Raw genomic sequence first — 23,886 nt, 5'->3', positions numbered from 1 at the left:
TTCTCACAACCGGGAACACTTTCGCCTAGACTTCCTTAAGCGATGTTTCGATAAAATAAAATTGATGAGCGCAAGAAGGAACCAAAAAGACTCTCAGTACAAATTCGAAAAAGCATTGAGACTGGAATTCAAAGAAAATAAAAAGTAAGTATTTTTCCTTTCTTGTAAAACGAATATAACTTATTTTCCTTACCCCCGATGCAAATTTCCATCCAAAGATATTTATTAAATAAAATTTTCCGTAGAGTTTTAAATGTATTCGGGATTTTTATAATCCTAGTTTGACCCAAGAAATTGATTTTATGCACCACTGTTTGCCGAGCTGATGGGAGGGGAGTGTGTGCATCTTATTTTGCCAAACAATAGCCCCATGTTCAAGGAGAGCGGGTGAGGGCAGCAAGGCAAACAAGTTTTAAACAAATTATGTATGGTTATTTCCACATCACCTCGGGTTAAAGCCATTGAACTTTTTCGGCAAACAGTGTTGTCCAAGGCCCACACTTTGTGTACCACAAGTTCTATATCAAATAACAAACCTGTGAAAATTTAGGCTCAATCGGTCATCGGAGTCGGGAGAAAACAACGGAAAACCCCACCCTTGTTTCCGCGCGTTACGCCGTGTCATGACAATTGTTAAAAATAAATCCGTAATTCTCGTTAACGAGAATTTATATTGTTTTGCTGTTTTCTCAAAAAGTAAAGCATTTCATGGACTAATATTTCAAGAGAAGTCTTTCACCATTGCCTTCTGTAAACCCTGTAAGTTATTTGTAAATCTGTGAACTTTTATTTTTTGTTCTGAACCGAAAGGGTCCAATGGCTTTAAACAATAGTTATTGATAGCAATCATTATTAATTTGTTAGTATTATAACTACATGGTTAATGAAACAACGGGCCCTCAAGCACTGTTGAAACCTGATACCCGTGAAGACACCTATGTTTAGAGAAGACGGTGAAGGGATGTCAGTTTCCGAATTACGAGAACATCAAAATATAGGAAAACCCAACCAATAAGGGACTGAAGACCCGATCCAAATGCAGAGGTCCGGTCCGGAATTTGAAACGGGATTGACATATAATAGGTGAAAGACTAGGAAAGAAACCTCTGATCCAACCTACATTCATGCCAAACTCAATGCTTGCAAACCTTGTATCCGTTATACTAAGTTCCTTTCCTTTTTTTGTACACAGTTAGTCACAAAACATGGAGGCTTTGTTATTATTTCTCAAAGCTGATAATTCGCACCAAAAATTTCGCTCAGCAATAAAATATATTTACCGTTAATACATGTTTTGCTCAACGGCTTTAAAGACACTGGACACTATATGTTGATAATTACTCAAAATAATTGTTAGTATAACAACTTACTTATGTAACGAGCATAGGAGCGATGTTGATAGTATAAAACTTTGCGAGAAACGGGTCCCTCTGAAGTAACATAGTTTAAGCCTTTTATTATGCATCTGAAAACACTTAAGTAGAATGCACCAAGGGTGTTTTTTCTTTCATTATTCTCTTGCACTTTGATGATCAGTTAAGCCCAAATCTTCACAGTTTTGTTTATTTTATGCATATGTTCGAACACACCAAGTGGGAAGACTGGTCTTTGAAAATTCAAACGTATCCAGTGCCTTTGCTCAAACAAGTCCGGGTCAGAATTGTTCCGGATTCCGGCTCCCTGTGGGCCTGACTCAATCCCGGGTCAGTTTAGATCTGAATCAGAATTTGACTCAAAACGTCAAATTTTGTTTAGCCATTTTCCGGTTCATCTAAAACTAGAAATGGGTCAACCCCCTTATACGGCTGTCAATCTCACCCGAAGTACAAAGCATTCCTGCTCAAGGACGCAAGTGTCAAGACCGGGATTCGAACCTGATTAGAAACACCAGAGTTTTTGTCCGTTGCACATGCCGTTGCATAAGCAGGCACAACCACAAACGAAAAGGGTTTGACAACCGGTCTTAAACACGAGTACACGACCGTTGCCGGGTACACGTTTGGTAATGATTCTGAAACTTAATGGTAGCTTTAGATAGTATAATGCATTCTGAGAAACATTTTCACTTCGAAGTTCTACGGTTATGAAAAAAGACACAAGTTTTTATCCCCATGGACCGCGGCGATAACGCTTCAACTCAGATTATGTGTTCCTTTATGGATTATTCCTCATATGTGGACACTATTCGCTCCGGAGTGTCGTCGATCACACGCAACCACACATTTACAAAAGTAAATTTTATTTTGTAAACAACTACTTCTAGCACTGTGGTCCTCGTTCGATTCCCGACTATGATGCCGCAAGGTTTTTTCCTCCGGGCCCTCCGTTTTACCTCCCTCCGGAAAAATTGTAATATCTGGCTGTGCTGGAGTGAAACCCCTCTAAAAGAGTGAAATATCCACCACTCTTTTCAAAGAGCCATTTGAAGGACAACTAGAAATGTAAAGACACTGGGTTTTCACTCTCTTTCATTTAGAGAGCATGAGCCTTCCATTAATCACGATAAATTATCGGAGAAACTTTAAAACTATTTCAAAACCCATTTCGGAGAAAGAATAAATGTAATGCGTACTGTCATGCTTGACAAGGCAGCGGTTGTTAGTTTCCTGTGAACCATATAGATCCACGCTCCTATCAATTTGGTCGGACTGGTCGTCCCGTCCCACACTCCGTCATAGGGATGTAACGGTTGAAAAAAAGTAATAAACTCGCTTAATATCCTTAAACTGATGCGACCACGCCTTGAAGGCACAGCCGTCGATTTCACCAAACTCTTCCTAACTTAGGATTAATCTTAGGACTTAGGACGAGTAAAGTTCCGTATACAAATACGTAGGAAGCATTGAACCAATCCTAAGTTAGGACGGGTTACTCATCCTAAATCGAGTTAGGAATCATCCTAGCGTTTCGTGAAATCGGCTGCAGGACACCTTCGGTATTCTTGTCAAAGACCAGTATTCTCGCTTGGTGTATCCCAACATGCATCAAATAACAAACCTGTGAAAATTTGGCCTTGATTGGTCATCGATGTTACAATAAAGTAAATGAAAGAAAAAAAAAACATTGTTGCACAAATTTGTGTGCATTCAGATGCCTAAAAAAAACTTCAGGCTTGAAGTCTTTTAATATTTGAGGGAAAATTACCTCTTTCTCATAAGAATGTTTTTTTCAGAGGAAGCCGATTCTCACAATGTTTTATACTATCAGCAGCTCTCCATTGCTCGTTCATAAGTAAGTTTTTATAATACTAACAATAATTTCGAGTCATTGCCAAATGTGCCCAGTGCCTTCAAAGGCAAAGTATACCTTGTTTTTTTGTTTTTTTTTTAACCGTTCGATTGTTTTTATCCGATCAGGCCTATAATTGTAGGTGTGTACAAGAAAACTAAACATGTGAACATTTCATTTCAAAAGATGGTCGCGTTTTTGAGATGTCGCAGAAAATCCGGAACGAATAATGTGCATGCAGGAAAAATAATTACCCCGATAGGAATAGAACGATCCGTACGCACCGGGCGCACAAGTGTTGAGCACCGCGTGCCATTGCTGAGGTGTACAGTGCACAAAGACATAAGAAAATCATGTTCATTTTCACTCTTTTTGAAAATTAAATGTTTTCCTCAACGAATAACACAATTTCCTTGACAGGACATCATGATATACTAATGTAGATCATTGACCACAAATATTTGCAACTAAACAGAAACCGATTCATCTTGAAAACGGTGCTTATCTTAGGTGAGTTAGGGAAAAAAGACGCGGAAACTGCATTAGACATCATCGGCAGAGCATTTTGTCAGAATTTCAGTATTTTACTCTGTGCTTAATTTAATTTGTTTTATCAAGAATGTAGTAAATCGTCATATCATGCAGCCATGTCAGAGAAATCGCATATATTATTGTCGAAGAAGATATTAAATTTCCATAAAAAGTGAAAAGGGAAACGATTTTCTCGTGTCTTTGTGCACAAAATTAAGCACAAGTACACCACAGCAGGCCCAAATGTCATAGAGCTGCTTAAATAATAGGCACAAAATTTTGCTTAAGCAAAAGAATCCTTGCTTAGTAAAATCAAATTATTGGACAAGACTCAACTCAATTGTTATGCCGATTAAACAAAAACTAAATACCAGCCACAAGCAATATATTCGGCATGAAATTTGGGCCAGTAACATGTGTAAAATAAGCGAGCTATTTTCGTGCTTAAGCAAATTTTTTGCTTAAGCAGCTCTATGAAATTGGTCCCAGTGGTGCGCGGCGCCCATGGCGGCGCCTAGGACTTGCACGCCTGGATTTGTCTATACACAATGTTCGAAGTGTTACTGCTTCTCAGATTCAAATTTTTGGGTCATAAAAACTGATAAATATTTGTACATAACTACATTATTCGAATACATATGCATGTTGTAGTTGTTTTGTTGTTTTTTTAATGAGTAAAACAATGACACGAAATATTTTTCGGTCGGTTTTAGCATGTAAAACGTAATGTTTATTTATTTATTTATTTCCTCAAAACCTCAAAAAATGGAGAAGATAAACAGATTTACAAAAATTACATCAAAAATACAAAATAAGGGACATAAACAAGAAAATAAAGAAACGGGATAACCCTGACACTCTCGGACGACCCCCAGACCATCCTGAAAAAGTATGAAACAAAGGGATTGTCAGAAAGATCTGAGTAGCAGACCGAGAGTATCAAGGTCATCACATTCAAGAAACTGATTACGAAACAAAACTGTTTTTACCCTATCACAAATACCATGGTTGACGCTGTTTACATACTTAATATTACCAGTTTTGGTAATATTTTCTCAAAAACTACACCAACTCAGCAAGTAATATTTTAAGAGAAGCTTTCTACAATCATTATCCTCAAACTGTATAAATTTAATGTGAATCTGTGGACATTGTGTTTTGAGTCGTACAAAAAGTACCTAAACCCTTTAAAGCCATTATACACTTTCGGTAAACAGTATTGTCCAAGTCTGACACTTCGTGTATTACAACTAATATATAAAATAACAAACCTGTGAGAATTTAGGTTCAATCGGTCATCGGAGTCGGGAGAAAATAACGGGAAAACCAATTCTTGTTTCCGCGCGTTTTGCCGTGTCATGACATGTGTTTAAAATAAATCCGTAATTCTCGCTAACGAGAATTTATATTGTTTTAATGTTTTCTCAAAAAGTAAAGCATTTCATGGAACAATATTTTAAGAGAAGTCTTTCACCATTACCTTCTGTAAACCCTGTAAATTATTTGTAAATCTGTGAACTTTTTTTTTTGTTCCTGTACCGAAAGGGTATAATGGCTTTAAGGAGGGATGGGAGCAAACGGGTTGATTTTCCAGAAACTGTAAAACTTAAGTGGCAATTTCTACAGAGTGAAGGTATTCTCTGCTTGATGTTTGTGCCCGAATTATCAAAAAAATTACGAAGTTACTCAAATTATTATTTTATTGCATGGTCAGTTAAATTGGATCTGGTATTCGATTGTTACTCATGTCGGCATGCTTTAAATGCAATTACCACTATTTGTAATAACTCAAGATAACTATGAGCATAAAACCTTACTTGGTAACGAGTAATGGGGAGAGGTTGACAGTATAAAACATTGAAATTGGCCCCAGTGGTGCGCGGCGCCCACGGCGGCGCCTAGGACTTGCACGCCTGGATTTGTCTATACACAATGTTCAAAGTGTTGCTGCTTCTCAGGTTCAAATTTTTGGGTCATAAAAACTGATAAATATTTGTACATAACTACATTATTCGAATACATATGCATGTTGTAGTTGTTTTGTTGTTTTTTAATGAGTAAAACAATGACACGAAATATTTTTCGGTCGGTTTTAGCATGTAAAACGTAATGTTTATTTATTTATTTATTTCCTCAAAACCTCCAAAAATTGAGAAGATAAACAGATTTACAAAAATTATATCAAAAGTACAAAATAAGGGACATAAACACGAAAATAAAGAAACAGGATAACCCTGACACTCTCGGACGACCCCCAGATCATCCTGACAAAGTATGAAACAAAGGGATTGTCAGAACGATCTGAGTAGCAGAAACGAGAGTATCAAGGCCATCACATTCAAGAAACTGATTACGAAACAAAACTGTTTTTACACTATCACAAATACCATGGTTGACGCAGTTTACATACTTAATTTTACCAGTTTTGGTAATATTTTCTCAAAAACTACACCAACTCAGCAAGTAATATTTTAAGGGAAGCTTTCTACAATCATAATCCTCAAACTGTATAAATTTAATGTGAATCTGTGGACATTGTGTTTTGAGTCGAACAAAAAGTACCTAAACCCTTTAAGGAGGGGTGGGAGCAAACGGGTTGATTTTCCCGAAACTGTACACGTAAAACTTAAGTGGCAATTTCTACCGAGTGAAGGTATTCTCTGCTTGATGTTTCGGCCCGAATTATATAAAAAAATACGAATTTACTCAAATTATTATTTTATTGCATGGTCAGTTAAATTGGATCTGGTATTCGATTGTTACTCATGTCGGCACGCTTTAAATGCAATTACCACTATTGGTAATTACTCAAGATAATTATGAGCATAAAACCTTACTTGGTAACGAGTAATGGGGAGAGGTTGACAGTATAAAACATTGTGAAAAACGGCTCCCTCTGAAGTGAAGGAAAGAAGTAATTTTCCGCGAATTTTATTTCGAGACCGCAGATTTAGAATATTTTGAGGTCTCGAAATCAAGCATCTGAAAGCACACAAGGTGATTTTTTCTATCATTGGTAACTCGCAACTTTGACGACCAATTGATCTCAAATTTTCGCAGGTTTGTTATTTTATGCATTTGTTGAGATACATCAACTGTGAAGACTAGTATTTGACAATTACCAATAGTGTCCAGTGTCTTTAAAGAAAAAGTATGCCAGTTCTTTGGTTTTTGGAACCGTTCAATTGTTTTAATATACACTTTCGGTACAGAAAACAAACAAAAAAGTTCACAGATTTACAAATAACTTACAGGGTTTACAGATGGTAATGGTGAAATATTATTCCATGAAATGCCTTACCTTTTGAGAAAACATTAAAACAATATCAATTTTCGATAGCGTGAATTCCGGATTTATTTTAAACACATGTCATGACACGGCGAAACGTGCGGAAACAAGAGTAGGTTTTCCCGTAACTTTCTCCCGACTCCGATGACCGATTGAACCTAAGTTTTCACAGGTTTGTTATTTTATATAGAAGTTGTGATACACGAAGTGTGGGCCTTGGACAATACTGTTTACCGAAAGTGTCCAATGGCTTTAATCCTACATAAATGTAGATGTATATAATCAAACAAAACTAACATATAAAAATGTCATTCATAACAAGAATACACAATCTGAGAAACGCACGGTAACGCTTATCAGATAAAAAATTTGGGTCATAAAAAATTATTAGAAAAAAGAAAATAAAAAAACATATCCCCATTTTCGTGAAACTCAAAATGCTTCATATCGAAGCTGTAGGCTTCCAACCAAAGTTTTTTTTTATTGTAATAAGTTTAAAGAGTGACAACCAGACTTACATCTTCCCCATTAAAATCATTTACAATGTTCATTATCAAGAAACACTGTCCCAAAAATGTTTGATTCTATTCAAGGTCTGTTTTTTGTTGTTGCCCTGTCCCACTTTGTCACTTTTGACAAAAGCATGACGACCTCTTTGTCGTTGAACCTGCCACTGATCACTGCGGGTAACTGTTGCCATCGAGAGTAAATATTTTGTCAACAACCAATAATATTTACAAACGAAATTTGTTTGTTAGTTGGCAACCGAATATTCCAAAGTTACAAAACCTTGCATCGCTCTAACTCCTTCGGATGTTTGACTCATCACAGATAAGTTTAAAGATAGTAAAAAAAAACGCTGAAATCCTGTAGATTTCAACAGACACTGTTGTAGTTAAAAAACGACCCTTGTGAAAATTTAAGGAAAATAAAATTATTAAGGCTTGTTAAAGTTTCCGAAATTGTCATTGTCGTTGTCGTTGCTGATGTTTGATATTTTATAAAAAAACAAACACAATTCGTAGCCCGCAGGCCAAAATTTGACGCATTCTTACAATAATATGCTTCTATAAGAAAATGATATTAACAGGAATAACTGTTAAAACATACACAACATGGCAGGTGGGTTTGTAACACGACCCAGATGTTCACAATGTCAGGAACATACCTCTTAGCAACAGGGGTTCGTTTTGAGATGTTTTCAGAGTTGTTTTAGCAACAGTTCATCCGTCGCCATAGCAACGGGCACCACGGCACGCTATACTGTGATTAATTGTTCACTCATACCAGCCATTCACTTTAGCACATACTTGCCCCACTGTTATGCTAATAATTTCCATTTGGTTATTCCGACTTCCAGTAACAAGTGAATTCCATTTTTCAGAACTGGCAGACCGTTTCGGTATTCACAGTAAACAGTAACGGGCTATGGTTCAAATACAAAAACATAACTCAGCTATATAATTCCGACAAGGGTTATTGGCATATATGAAAGGGTGGGCGACTGTGGTATTGGTGTCGCCAAAGCACATTTCTTTTGTCAGTTCTCAGAAAAACAGGCTAATTCAGTTTAATTTTACCTGTCCGTAAAAAATAAAAAAGTGGATGCTATTCACGGAACCTGTAAATCGAGCGAAATGAATTCCTGTTTTTGTTGATAGATTTATTTATTATTTTTATTTATTTAAACAGCAAATAGGCCTCCTCTCAAACAACTGGGTCCTGTTGGACTTGCCCCGTTTCTGGGTAAATAATTTGACCCAGAATCTAAACGGTGAGAAATGACAAGAATCCGGGTTAAAATCACTTTATTTAAAACCACTTTTGGATCAGACTCCCTGGAAATAGGACCTAGAATACGTGTCAATCCTGACTGAGAGTTTCTACAGTGGACATTAATATTTTATTCCTCATTTTTATAGAAATGTAATAGCTAATTTTGTTATCAAAGAAAAGAGACTATATTTTTATGGTCCTTTTTCGAAACTACGGCTTTGGCTTTTGATTCGGCTTCAGGCTCCGTCCTCTTGTCTGAAGCCCTGAGCATGTACGCAAAGCACGCGCATATTTCAAAACAACCGCAGGGCCAGGCTAGCCTGAGCCAAATCCAAAGCCGAAGCCGTGGTTTCGAAAAGGGCCTATATGTAGCCTCCCTGAAGATTTTAACAGACAAAAAATCATATTGGCGACGGTTTTTTGTCACATTCTTCCATATATTTTGTCACAGGATTAGGCCTACAGTAACAGAATGTAAATAAAGAAAACGAATACAGAACAACACTGGAAAGTTTGAGTATGTGGCTTTACATTGAGCCACTTCAAACTACACTTGTGATTCTTTAGTTCTTGTGTTTTTAACATTTACGTTTAAGTTATGGGGCATCAGGTTGGTTCATCGCTGGTTTCTTTCCCCGCTTTTCACCTCTACTGTGAACCCCGGTTCGAATCCAACCTCAAACCTTGAGCCTTGAATATGGATTGGGTTTTCAGTCACATGATTGTTTGTTTTCTCAATTTGGGGGTTTCCCTCCCATGCTGGCAACCCCTGAGAGACAAACCATCATTGTATACGAATATAGCACTTCAAGATTTAAAATAAAACAGTACAAAAACACTTGTTCCTGTCTTTTCCTCCAGATTTTGTTTGATAACCCTCCAAGATGAAGCTTCCACTATTCGTCCTGGTGCTAAGCATTTTCAACATTGCTGGTAAGTAGAGCAATTCTGCAGGTCCTATGGACGTTACATGTTTGCATATATTTTGCCAAATAACCTTTTCACAGATTTGTGGACTACCCGTGAAATCAAATATTTATCAAACAACAGTAAAGTCGCAGTTTCATTTGCAACTACAGATTTTCAATTTGGCTTTACAACGGTACTCTTTGCATCGCGCCCTCTGTTGACAATAAAGAAAAGCGATAACCGTTCCTTAGTGGAAACGGTAACTCAAAACAACAATGGGTGTAGACTGGTACCCTGTCTTTATCCAAAAAGATTATGATACTTACGGGCCCAATGATTTCATTTGTTTAAAACGTGCAGTGACTTTAGCTTTCTATGTCTGTGTTTTGATTGGTCAGAGGTGATGTTTGTCAACTGCACTTTCCGTCCTTTGCACGCAGCGTGCAATGTTTGTAAATATTGTACAAGTACATGTACATGCATGAAAGTGTATTTACGTGTACGTAGGACTTGACAGTGAGTCTCCATGAGAAATGTGAGATTAAAGGTACTTTTGTACGGATCCGGACATACGCTCAAGGCTGGTATCCTGGAGCAATTCACGAGCCTAGATGTGTGACGTCAGATGTTGACGATGACATGGGTCACACTTCGAGGCGCGTGAATAACGCCATTTTACCAGCCTTTTGGCACCTGGCTCTATCCCGCCAGATGTACCTTTGACCTAGCATCCATTTACATGTGTAGGCCCTACACATTTACAGTTACTTGCTGATGTATGTTGTGACAAACTACGTCACTTCAGACCAATCATAATATTGCATATTCAAAGCTTACGTCACTGCAAGTTTATCCAGTGGTAGCGCAAGTTTATCCAGTGGTAGCATTAGGCCTGTGAGACCAGGGGTGGATTTCACAAAGGTAGTCCTAACTTAGGACTAGTCTTGCTAAGAGATAGGACTGGTCCTAAGTTAGGACCAGTAACTCATTCTAACTTAGGACTGGTCCTGTCTCTTAGCATTGCCTAGGACTAGTCCTAAGTTAGGACTACCTTTCTGAAATCCACCCCAGTGCCTTATCCGCACGGATAAAGACAGGGCACCAGTCTACCATGATTCAAGTCTACAATGAATGGGCCACGTGCTGTTCAAGCGGCTTGTCAAATGGCGGCAATGACGTATCGACCCAGTTCACCTGACGTCATCGCGATAAGACACAGCAAGCTTTTGACTTAATAATTGTCACTGATCTTTGTTCTTCAACTACATGTAGGCCCAAAAGAGCCAACGATTAATTGTTTTTATACCCCGTGCTAGAATGTCATCTACCGATTCAAAGACAAAGTACACGATTTAACAATTATTATTCAAGAAATTAACATAATTACCAAAAAGGCACTGACACTATTGGTAATTACTCAAAATAATTGTTAACATAAAAAGTTGCCCTCTGAAGTGACGTAGTTTTTGTGAAAGAGGTAATTTCTCACTGAAATAATAAATGACTTCAGCTGAAGCCTTTTATTATGCATTTTTCTTTCATCATCCTCTTGCAAATACGATGACCAATCGAGCCCAAAGATCCACAGGTTTGTTTTTTTGTGTATGCTGGGATACACCGACCGAGAATACTGGTCTTTGACAATTACCAAACGTGTCCAGGTAATTAGTACTCAAAACTAACTTACTTGGTAACGAGCAATGGAGAGCTGTTTATAGTATCAAACATTGTGAGAAACAGCTCCCTCTGAAGTAACGTAGTTTTTGAGAAAGAAGTAATTTCTCACTAAAATATTTGAGTTGAATTCGAGACGTCAGCTGGGTTCTCGAATTCAAGGCATCTAAAAGCACACAACTTGTGCGACAAGGGTGTTTTTCTTCCATTATTCTCTCGCAACTTCGATGACCAATATTGAGCCCAATATTTCTTAGACTGCCTTTAAAGTGTACATCTATTGAGCAAGGCAAGTATTTTAAGCAGCCCATTATTTTTTTCTTCAGAACGATGTTATCATAAAAACATCGTATGAGCCTTGATTAAAGGGACACATTGCCTCGGATCGGGTGAGTTGGTCTAAGTGTTTGAAACCGTTTGTTTTGAAATGCATGGTTAGAAAGGTGTTTTAAAAGTAGAATAAAATGATCCACACATGTCTCGATTGCGGGGTTTTCCTTTTACTTTGCGAACTTACAGGGTCGGCCATTTTGTGGAGTCAAAATTTTGACTCATCAAAATGGTGTACCGCGTTAGACGTATAAGGTAATCGTGCAATTTCGAGGCATACTTCTGTGGATCATTGTAGTCTACTTTCAAAACATATTTCAAACCATTTGCATTTCATAATAAACGGTTTTCGATCGCTTTCCATAGACCAACTCGCCCGATCCAAGGCAACGTGTCCCTTTTCAATGGGTCCATTGTAATTTGTTTAAATCGTGTAATAGGTAAACATTTAGGTAACATTTGGGTAAACGGGGCCTATAGCGGACTCGAAGTGTCAGAAGGCCCCTAAAGGTACAGAAAGACGAGATTAAAATATTTATCACTGTTGTTTATTCTCCTTACATGGTGATACTCAGAAAACATCGCCAGTACAACACAAGAGATGTCAACTACAGGTAGGCAAACAAAGTCAATTAAAATGTTTGAACAACCCATAGTATTATTTCTGCTGTCCGATCCAAAGACTGTACACGATTTGTAATATCTTTAAGAGATGTTATAACTTACAACCCCTTTCCAATATAGGTCTGTATTATTTGGTGTAATAAAGGTAAAACAACAAATCACTTGCACAAAAGAGAAGCTCAAGAACAGTTTATAAAGTGATACTCATAAAATAATATTGCGCTCCACCTATAATGAAACTGAATATATGAGCACAACGTCACTACAACTTGCCGTATGGGGATTTGTTTATGGGGCCACTTATTCGCTAGATCGCAGTCTAAAAAATCACATGTAAAAAGTACACCCTATGTCTTTGACCAACAATCAGAGTGCTTAAACTCTCCTACGTATTTATTAATCAAATATAATAATAAAACAAGTTTGAATTTTTAATAACCTTCAGGGGTTAAGTGAAACTCACGGGAGAAAAGTATTTTCCAAGTTTCATGTTTTCCGCACACTGAACCATATAAGGTGTTTTTTAGGCGATTTCGAGGAAACTAAAGGTGGCAGCAGATCGGTGCGTCTGTCGGCGTTATAATAATAAATATTGTGAGGCTAATCATCCTAATACCCCGTTCACACATTATAGACGCCGCTTCTACTTCGATGTAAAAATGGCCGACAGCGCGGCCAATCGCGGGCCAAACGTGGGAGGATCTCCTTGAGCATGGTTTGGTCGGGGTGGGATCTCCTCCTAGTCGGGAAGCTGCATGCTCCACCACGATTATTTTGAACATGTTCAAAAAAGCGTAACCGGGTCGTGGCCAACAAGAAGCGGGGCAAAGTCGTAGTGTTAATGCCATTATCGTACAAGCAGCGTGGTAACATCGTGGTGAGATCTCGAGGTCATAGTAAAAACGCAGCACCGTCGGCAACCATTTCAAAGTAGAAAACTGCTTGGTCGGCATTGGTCTTTGTGTTATCGTCAGTAATCGTAGTGGCAGTGAGTCATATACACTTTTTACGTAGAAGCAGTAAAGTTGGGCGGAGTCTTCAATTTGCCAAATTGCTGGATTTTGACGGCGATCATACCCCGACTTGAAATTTTTTTGAGATCGGGGTGATTGGCAAGATCTTCGTAAAAAGGTCGTTGTTCAAGTCCCGTTCTCGTGTGAAAGGTCCCCAAGCATATCGCGCCAACTATAGCAAACAATCCGTACAGAGCGCGCTTGCAGTCAAATTGTGGTCACAGGTAGGGAGAATGCAGAGCATCACAAAGCAATAGTTTTCTGGCGATTGCACGGCGTTAAATTTAGACTTTATTCAAGTCTAGGTCTGCTGCCACCTAGCGTCTCTGGAGAAAATTACGCAAAAATGGAGCGTAACCAAGTATTTTCAAGTGAACGCACACAACAAATTCTTAACATAATATTTCGATGAAGCTGTTTTAAGTCAGGATGGCATTAGCACAAGGCTTATGAGTTGTTCTGGAAAAGTTTCCGTATCACGCCACCACTTTTTCATTCGATATGAAATAGTTTAGTATCTAATTAACCTCAATGAGATATCCCTTTGTTTAAAAATGAGTGGAAAAGTGGTGGCAGGATAAAAAAAGTTATCCGTTTTTTTTATTGCTCCATGGTTTTTCTATTTGACACGCTCTAGAGGTGACCTCCAGTACGACTGCGATCAGTAGCACCACAGTAGAAACCACAGTCCCAACAGATGATGCTACCGAGCCTGTCGAAAACAGCGATGACGAAACTACTACTGTAGGTGTCCCTGATGGTGGTGGCACCGTGACCACGATGTCAGCGGACGCCGAATCAACCCCTACAGCAATGCCGGTAGATGAGAACGCAACAACAACCACTACAGCCATGCCGGTAGATGAGAACTCAACAACAACCACTACAGCCATGCCGGTAGATGAGAACGCAACAACAACCACTACAGTCATGCCGGTAGATGAGAACGCAACAACAACTACACCAATGCCGGTAGATGAGAACGCAACAACAACTACTACAGCCATGCCGGTAGATGAGAACGCAACAACAACAACTACAGCCATGCCGGTAGATGAGAACGCAACAACAACTACTACAGCCATGCCGGTAGATGAGAACGCAACAACAACAACTACACCAATGCCGGGAGCTGAAGAGAACGATACTGACACAACGACACAGCAACAGACTGAAAAAATCACATCAACACCTGGTAAGCCTTCCTGGCTAGAAAAAGCTAAAGTTACCTTTTTTCAACATCTTTTTGTTGTTGAGTCATCGTTTTCTAAACATTTCAAAGGCGAACATTATGTTTCAAACTAACATCCGTATTATAATTTCTAATCCGGACTTCTTTTCTTTCTCTTGAGTCATGTGTATCATCACAATGCTATGATCTAAATGAAAAAGCAGTATACAAATGCATTGTATAGTATTTTATTGTTGGCAATTGTCGCTGCTAGGACCCTTTGGTGCTTTTGGTGTATCTTTGAGAAACACATTGTGCTTTTGGAATCCTGCCCTAAGTTGTCAATCCACCTGGTCTTGGGCAGCTTAAGGCAAGCCCCTTCCACGGGTTGCCTAACCCAGGTGGGACTCCTCCGTTGTGTGCTACCAGGGCTACGGCTGCCATACAGGGTCCCATTTCATAATGCTGTTTAAGGGAAGGTACACGTTTGGTAATTGTCAAAAACCAGTCTTCTCACTTGGTGTGTCCCATCATATGCATAAAATAATAAGCCTGTGAAAATTTGGGCTCAATCGGTTATCGAAGTTGCGGGAAAATGATGAAAGGAAAAACACCATTGTCGGACAAACAAATTAATTTGTGTGCTTTCAGATAGGAATAAAAGACTTCTATAGCTAGAAGTCTTTTATTATTTTAGTGAGAAATTACCTCTTTCTCAAAAACTACATTACTTCAGAGGAAGCCGTTTCTCACAATGTTTTATAATATCAATAGCTCTCCAATGCTTGTTACCAAGTCAGTTTTTAAGTTAATTTTTGATTTGAGTAATTACCGTACGTGTACCTTCCCTTTAAGCAGAAAGTACTGCTCAGCAAATTTCTTTAAACAATTAGTAGGGCACCCAGTTGCAACATTGCAAATTTTATGGACGTCTATATACACAAGTGTGCGATAAAATGGCGTTAAAGTAAGTCATTGTTTATGAAATACTCACGCTAGAATCCGGCGTAATTTTTTAAAACTATTTCTCATTCGCAGAAATCAATCCCTGCTTGAATGCCACCGTGGTACAACAATGTAAGGATCAGGATTTTACCACGTGTGTTCATGATGGCCCTGGACGACATCATTGCGAGGGCTGCCTGGGTGGCTGGACTCTTAGTAACGGCACATGCAAAAGTAAGTCATTTATCAAAAGAATCCGTGAACTAGAAGATAATAAAAAAACATTGTGTAGTGTTCCTCCTAGGCAGACCTACATTTTATTTACCTCACAGAAGTGAAACAATCTTCACTTGTATAGTTATAGGTTTTCTCGGTCAATTTCGGAACATGAGCAGCCAATTTAACCACCAAGCTATTCTATTTCGCGCTAAATCGAATGCTACTCATCAAAAGGGTCATTCGATTCGTTTAGGGATTAGTCAAATGTAATGTTGCGTCATTCGAATTAACAAAATAATCATTCAATTTAACAGTTCATCAAAGCAGCATTCAAATTATATATATATATATATTTTTTTTTTTAGGGGGGGGGGGGCAGTTCAGTGTAGATGGGCCAATGATTCGGAACAATCCCCCTCCTGTAATTAGATCACGGCCTAATTTCATAGCGTTGCTTAGCGGCCAATTTTGTGCTTACTGTGCGATTTCCATTTCACAGCGGTGCTAACCGTAAGCACACGAAAAGGTATGCTAACCTTCCGGTGTTTACCGCACAAAAACAAGTGACGTCACAATGCAAATCCATTTTTCTGCTAACCTGTGAAATACGCTTGCATCTTAGCAAATTTTTCTGCTACAGTAAGCACAAAAATTTGCTTACCGTTACGCAGCACTATGAAATTGGGCCCTGGTGATGTTTTCTCTGTTTTCGTAAAGCTCACCTCTATCTAAGGCCCCTTTCGAAACTACGGCTTCAGCTTTTAATTGGCTCAGGCTAGCTTGGCCCAGCGGTTGTTTTGAAAACTGCGCCTACAATTGTTTACGCGCTTAGGGCTTCAGACGAGAGGACGGTACGGAGCCTGAAGCCAAATCCAAAGACGAAGCCGTGGTTTTGAAAAAGGCCTTTGTCTTTTTCTATTCCAGTCCTGGATGAATAGTGTCTTTGCTAGGCTATCTTAAAGTTATGATTGAGTATTTTGTTTGCATATGGTGTGAAAATGATTACAACTTTGATTTTCTTTTTTGCAGGACTACCCAGGGTTATCGGAAAAGTAGTAATACAGTTTATTAATGGCGCTGAAGCATCCTTCACAGTTGATTTAACAAACAGGGATTCAGCTGCGTTTATACGGTTGGCAACTGATTGTTGTGCAGTAAGTTGACATTGAAAGTTTCTATGAAAATTTAAAAAAGAATATCGCCAACAGAAGTCCGGCACTTAAATCCAGAGGTCAAAGGTTCAAATCCCGCTCTTGTAAATTTGTCTTTGTCCAGTGAGGTACAATTAGAAGCTTGTATTTTTCAAATGAAAATGTGTTGCATACAGTTTAGTTGGTTGCCTCCAGATGCCTGAAAAATAAATGCCTCGAGTAACATGGCCTTAAAGGGTCATTATGTAGTACAAAAAAACACAATGTCTACAGATTTACATTAAACTAACACAGTTTGAAGATAATTATGATAGAAAGCTTCCCTGAAAATATTAGTTGCTGAGGTGACATAGTTTTTGAGAAATGAGTAAAACAATGTCATGAAAATAATTTTCGTCTCAGTGATGTTGAGACGGAAAACAATTTAGCATGTAAAAAACGTGTTTTCATGACATTGTTTTACTCATTTCTCAAAAAATACAGCACCTCAGCAACTAATTTTTTAAGGTACGCTTTCTACTATCATTATCTGCAAACGGTGTAAGTTTAATGTAAATCTGTGGACATTGTGCTTTGTGTTACAAAAAGTACCCAAATCCTTTAAAGGCAGTGGACACTATTGGTAATTGTCAAAGACTAGCCTTCACAGTTGGTGTATTTCAACATATGCATAAAATAACTAACTTGTGAAAATTTGAGCTCAATCGGTCATCAAAATTGCGAGATAATAATGAAAGAAGAAAACACCCTTGTCATACGAAGTTGTGTGCGTTTAGATGGTTGATTTCGAGACCTCAAGCTCTAAACTTGAGGTCTCGAAATCAAATTAGTAAAAAAAATACTTCTTTCTCGAAAACTATGGCACTTCAGAGGGAGCCGTTTCTCACAATGTTTTATACTATTAACCTCTCCCCATTACTCGTAACCAAGTAAGGTTTTATGCTGATAAATATTTTGAGTATTTACCAATAGTGTCCACTGCCTTTAAAGGAAAGGTGTACAAACGGTAATCACTCTTAAAATTAATGGTACAACAGCTTTCGGTAGTATAAAGCATGATGGGAGTCATTTCACTTTAAAGTCATATGATATTGGGAAAAAGTATTTCAGTTGTGAAGCTGAGAAACGTTATTGTCAGATACGCTTCTCACATTGTATTCCAATTACGGATTATTGTTACTGCACGGATCTAGCCCCTCAATATTGTTGTCGATATCTCAAAAACGCTACCATCTTTTTAAATAAATTGTCCGCGTGTTAGTTTAAGTGTATACATCTACAATTATACAAGATATATAATTATAACAATGAAACGGTTCCAAAAACCAAAATTATACTTTGTCTTTAATGCTACATTTATTTGTTTCTTCTTTCTTTGTCACAGAGCTTCTTGAGAGCTTCCATTGCCGTCGCTTGTGACGTTACTTCATTTACCGAAGGATCCATTATTGTCGCCTTTGTACTTGGTTTCCCTGAAAACGCAACAGACATAAACGAGACTGCGTTAGCACAAAACATCTTGGATGACGCCAATGCAACTGGAATTGGGCTAAACCCCAACGTTGAACTAAGAAGTATGCTATTTCTTATATGCTCTTCAGCCGTAGTAGAGCAGACATGATAATCTTTCAACTAGTCTGATTTTCCAATTTGTTTTCCCCGGAAAAAAATCAGAAAAGAAAATTATGATTAAAAAGTCTGGTTGAAAGCCCTAGACACATTTGGTAATTGTCAAAGACTAGTATTCTCACTTGAAGTATGTATAAAATTACAATTTTGTGTAAATTTGTACTCAATTGGTCATCAAAGTTGCAAGAAAATAATGAAAGAAAAAAATGCTTGTAGCACAAATTTCTGTGCTGTCATTATAGTGCTTCTTGAGTTGGGACGAAATAATAAATTTTATAGCAAACTTAAACTTAGTTCATCAATTATAGACCACATCAAGCATTTGTAGAGAAAATCATGACCATTAAGGCAATCGTTAGTTTGAGACAATGATATAGTGCAAACTTTCAAACTTTTACTCTGTCTTTTCCATGTAGAACTTCTTAAAGCTTCAATAGATGTTAAATTTGCACCGGGATAAAGAATATTCATTTTGTTTTTTTACCTATATACACCGATGTGTATTAGCACAGAACTTGGGGTAAGTACTGAGTATACAGTGCTAACACACATCATTGTACATGTATATATGATGAATAGGGTAGATGGCCTTAGCTTTCGATCCAATCCGGACCTTCTTCAGAGGCATAAAACAAGTACAAACAAATACATATCCATTTATAGAAAAAGAGAGGGGGAAAGGGATTAAGGAAAGGATCCAGAAAGAAGCGGGAAAATAACAGCCAATCAAAGTTTCTATTTCAGAGACAATATTGGTGGCTATGAACCAATAGGAGTGAAGTGGCGAGAACAAATGTTTAGAATGAAAGGATGGGTTACTGGACCATAAAAGTGGTAAATGAATTGTTCGACAACAATGCAGGGATGAAAGGGTAGGATTAGAGAGCAAGTTGCATCATGATGCAACTAACAATGGTCAATTAATAAGAATAGCAGGATCAAAGGTATGATGGTTTTAAAAATAGGTATGAGGGCCATGTGGAAAAAAAGGGGGGGTGTGGTTACTTACATCAGATAGTACCAGTGATGAATTTATAAAAACAACTTTAAACAAGATTAATTTAAACTTTATGTACAGAATATATACAACATATAAGTTCTTAGGCCGAAGTGAAGTGGAGGGTAATGAGAAGTTATTTAACACCAGTGTTTATGTTAAGTCCAAAGGGTTTAACTGTCTTGAGTTGGTGAATCCAGTGTGATTCTCTACTCTTGCGGTGTGTGTCATCACCATTGCAAGCTTCAATCACCAGAAGTTCAACATCATTGACACTATGATTGGGGCTGTTGAAGTGGATAGAGACTGGGTACGGTTTCTTAGTCTTTAGCCCTCAAGGTTGTACATGTTCATGTACAACATTGTACATGTATATGGGTAAAAAAAAAAATGAATATTCTAAAAGCTTGTTGAATTTGGATTGTTGTGATTTTTTTTTTTTTTTTTTTCTCCTTACAATTTTGTGGCCAAGAATTTTAGATATGTGGCTTCATTGAAGGATTGGTCAGGTTTTGGCCACCAGGTTTTTTTGTCATCAATGCTATGGCAAAAATACTAACAGCTGCACCATTTAAAAAACGGAGAATTTATATCATTCTTCAAATAATTAATGAAAAGATCTGAAAATTGAATCAAATTTGTTTGACCCATTTTTGTAGGAAAACACAATTGGAGCGAATGCTTTTTCTTGTCATACTTAGTTCAATTGTGACATTGGAGAAAACTCCCAAGCTTCAAGTTAATGTGTGTGTCTCCCCCCCCCCCCCCCGAAGAAAACAAAAGAACTTACACCAGCGACAGCAACAAAAACAATAAATTAATACATAAACACAAATTAAACTAGACAAATAACTTATTTAAGACAATTGTGAAAGGAAAACAAAATTGTGAAATTAAACAACAAAATGAAATAAGTAGAGCTAGAGCTTCGCAAATCGTTTTGTTAATAGACAACAATGGGGAGCTCTTCTTTTTTGATAATGGTTTCCATTTTTCTCCCTTACTCGTTAAATCTTTATCCAGCTAACACGATGTTCTGTGAGGATACAACCTGTGAAAACGACGGAATTTGTTACATAAATGAATCGATGCTCCAATGCAAGTAAGTCCACAATAAAGTTGTTTTCAAAAGAAGCAAAATGAATTGTAACCGGTAAATATATTATAGCGCTGTATCTATGAGCGTCTCAATGCGCTTTTTTGAGTGACAGCAAACTAAGACCATTTCTACATTTTAACTCACTCAAGAATTGTTGTTAATAATGTGAAATATACCTTATCAGCAATTACCTGCAATATATCTTGGAAGTGTCTTGGCAGAGCGGTTAAGAGCACTGAATTAAAACTGGTGTTTCTGGTCCCATGTGTTGTGTATCACATGTAAAAGAACCCATTGCACTTTTTTATCGAAAAGAGAAGGGGTTCGCCCGGTGTTCCTGGCTATGGCTGCTGTATGCGCCGTAGCACCAAACCCTTAAAAGGTGCTGAATAATAGGGTCTCATAATTCATCACTGCAATAACCTATCTTTCTGAAAGTTTGTATATACTCAGCGCCTTGAGTACCTTGTTTTGTAGATACGTGCGCTATATCAGACTTTTGTGTTGTTATTATTATTAACAAACTTGTGATTTTTTACTTACAGTTGTACCGACGGGTACACAGGAAGTAGCTGTGCCATAAGCCCGAGTAAGTAGTTTCACTGCTTATTGTTCATGATACTTTATGTAGAGGATGCTGAAGGGTGCCCCCTCAACCTCCACCTCTTCTTTGAACTTTTATCCAACTTTCTTCCAAAACTGAATCAGGGGTCGCTCAGCAACCCAAAAGCCACTGCACCCCCCCCCCCCCCCCCAAGTACACTCTTCCATGAAAGAGGGTGTTGTGCCAGTGTAAGCACTTTATGTTATCTATCCACCATATAAACTGAGATACCTGTAGAAGTTTGAGATCGATCGGTCATTTGGGTCACGAGAAAAAAAAAGTGAAAAACCGATTTTGCATGACATCGATTTAAAAAATAAAATAAAATAAAAAGCTTACTGGGCGAACGGGAAACGTATTTAATTTTTTTATCATCAAATATGACGTTTCAGACAGAAATATTCAAGCGATTTTTCTTATATCATCATTATTAGGCTGCGTAAATTGTTTGTAAATCTTTTTGTCTTACAAATTATTTTGTAATGTTACTTTAAAGGCAGTGGACACTATTGGTAATTACTCAAAATAATTATCAGCAGAAAACCTCACTTGATAATGAGTAACGGGGAGAAGTTGATAGTATAAAACATTGTGAGAAACGGCTTCCTCTGAAGTAATGTAGTTTTCGAGAAAGAAGTAATTTGCCACAAATTTGATTTCGAGACACCAGATCTAGAATTTGAGGTCTCGAAATCAAGCATCTGCAAGCACACAACTTCGTGTGACAAGGGTGTTTTTTCTTTCATTATTATCTCGCAACTTTGACGACCATTTGAGCTCAAATTTTCACAGGTTTGTTATTTTATGCATATGTTGAGATACACAAAGTGAAAAGACTGGTCTTTGACAATTACCAAATGTGTCCAGTGTCTTTAAAGGCACTGGACACTAATGGTCATTCCTTTAAAAAATAATTGTTAGCATGAAAAACTTACCTTGTATACAAGAAATGGAGAGCTGTTGATAGTATAACACATTGTGAGAAACGGCTCCCTCTGAAGTAACATAGTTTTTGAGAAACAAGTAATTGCTCAATATAATATTTGAATTGTAAACCCGAGAGCTCAGCTGAGGTATCTGAAGGCACACAACTTGTGCGACAAGGGTGTTTTTCCTTCCATTATTCTCTCGCCTGTTCGACGACCGATTGAGTTCAAATTTTCACAGGTCTAATATTTAATGCATATGTTAAGATACACCAAGTGAGAAGATTGGTCTTTGACAATTACAAAAGGTGTACAGTGCTTATATTTGTTCCACTATTATTGTAATGCTAGTACGTCTGTTTTATTGCAGCTACTACAGTTGTTACAGTTACTGATCAACCAGGTCTCACAACAACTGTCATTATCGGTATTGCTGTCGGCGTCACCGCAGCCGTGCTCATCATTATTATAATAATCATCGTCGTGGTCTTGAAGTGTGGCGGGAAGAACAAGGTTGTCTCTCAAGAAGAAATGAACACTCACAGTGATGAAGTGCCTTTGCAGAAGCGCTAAAAAGGACTGGGAGAAACCATGTGATGGACCCCCCCCCCCCCTTACTCCTAACAGACATCATCACAGGCTCAAACAGAGACAACAATTTTCTGACCAGTTGTAGTACAAGTTTCTACTAGACACTTTACCATTGCTTTGTCATTCGGGATGGGACGTAAAGCCGTTGGTCCTGTGTGTTGTGTAACGCACGTAAAAGAGCCCAGTTACACTTGTCGCTAAGAGAAGGGGTTCGCCCCGGTGTTCCTGGCTGTGGCTGCTGTATGCGCCGTAGCACCTTGTAAACCCTTATAAGGTGCTTCATAATTAGGTCTCCAAATGCATAACTTCAATAACCTATCTTTCTTTCATTACAGAATGAACTTTATACATGTACTGTGATACGGCTAAGTGTGATGTCGCTATTTTATAACAAATCATTTGAAGAGTTTTGTGTTATAGGGCCCTGCCAACCCGGTTCAAATGAAAACTAACGAATTATAATGTTATCTTTCGACGAGTTTGATTTTGGTAGGCTAGGAACATAGACTTTGATTTAATTTTTATTATGTTGTGCATAAGACAATATGCAAGGATTGGTGTGTTTTTATTGTTAAGTCAATTTTTGTTTTTTAAACAACTGTTTGCAGTGCTGTAAAAATTATTGTCAAACTGAAATAGCTTCTGTGACATTTACGTGGTTTTGTTTTTGTTTTTATTGTGGCATAGTTTTCTTTAAAGGCTCTGAACACCTCTGGTGTATTCCAACATGAAGAGCAAATCTGTAAAAAAAATTATCACCCTTTTTCAAAAAAGTTTACATGCTCGCTGCCAAATAGAAGGCTTTTTTAATATTCGAGTACTTGAGAATGAGCCGAAAGTCTCGATTATGATTACAGTATAAAGTTATCCATAGTGAACCCATGTGTTTTGTTTAAAGTCTTACAAAACAATAGCACATGCATTTCCTCGATATTTTATGGTAGGTCTTTTTTAACATTTTTTTTTGTAGTTATTAAAATGCACATTACAGAAAACCTAGGACAAAACAGAAGGTTTCATGGGTTGGTTTGTTGGTGTGTTTCAAGGGTCTGTGTACTTTTCGTAGGACTCAAAAAACAATGTCCACAGATTTACATTAAACTCAGTTTGAAGATAATGATGGAAGAAAGCTTCCCTGAAAATATTACTTGCTGAGGTGCTGTAGTTTTTGAGAAAAGAG

At 37.8% G+C, this 23,886-nt stretch overlaps 1 protein-coding gene across 1 annotated transcript; it reads left to right on the top strand.

Annotated features, from left to right (window-relative positions):
* On the top strand, nucleotides 1-23,797 carry LOC139937823 (uncharacterized). Its single transcript, XM_071933146.1, has 10 exons — nucleotides 1-144; nucleotides 9,686-9,757; nucleotides 12,313-12,351; nucleotides 14,012-14,569; nucleotides 15,584-15,724; nucleotides 16,739-16,863; nucleotides 18,245-18,434; nucleotides 20,510-20,588; nucleotides 21,131-21,174; nucleotides 22,486-23,797. The coding sequence occupies exons 2-10, from the start codon at nucleotides 9,709-9,711 to the stop codon at nucleotides 22,686-22,688; spliced, it is 1,428 nt and encodes a 475-aa protein (XP_071789247.1). The 5' UTR covers nucleotides 1-144; nucleotides 9,686-9,708; the 3' UTR covers nucleotides 22,689-23,797.
* The last annotated feature ends 89 nt before the right edge of the window (nucleotides 23,798-23,886 follow it).

The sequence above is a fragment of the Asterias amurensis genome, chromosome 5, assembly GCF_032118995.1.
Source record: "Asterias amurensis chromosome 5, ASM3211899v1".
Taxonomy (NCBI): domain Eukaryota; kingdom Metazoa; phylum Echinodermata; class Asteroidea; order Forcipulatida; family Asteriidae; genus Asterias; species Asterias amurensis.
The sequence above is the reverse complement of the archived record's forward strand: the minus strand, read 5'-3'. Positions and strand labels throughout refer to the sequence as shown.

Coding starts and splice junctions, on each gene's coding strand:
- LOC139937823 (XM_071933146.1), top strand. CDS start 9,709: ATGAAGCTTCCACTATTCGTCCTGGTGCTAAGCATTTTCAACATTGCT. Junction 15,725..16,738: donor TAGTAACGGCACATGCAAAA/GTAAGTCATTTA, acceptor TCTTTTTTGCAG/GACTACCCAGGGTTATCGGA. Junction 20,589..21,130: donor GAATCGATGCTCCAATGCAA/GTAAGTCCACAA, acceptor TTTTACTTACAG/TTGTACCGACGGGTACACAG.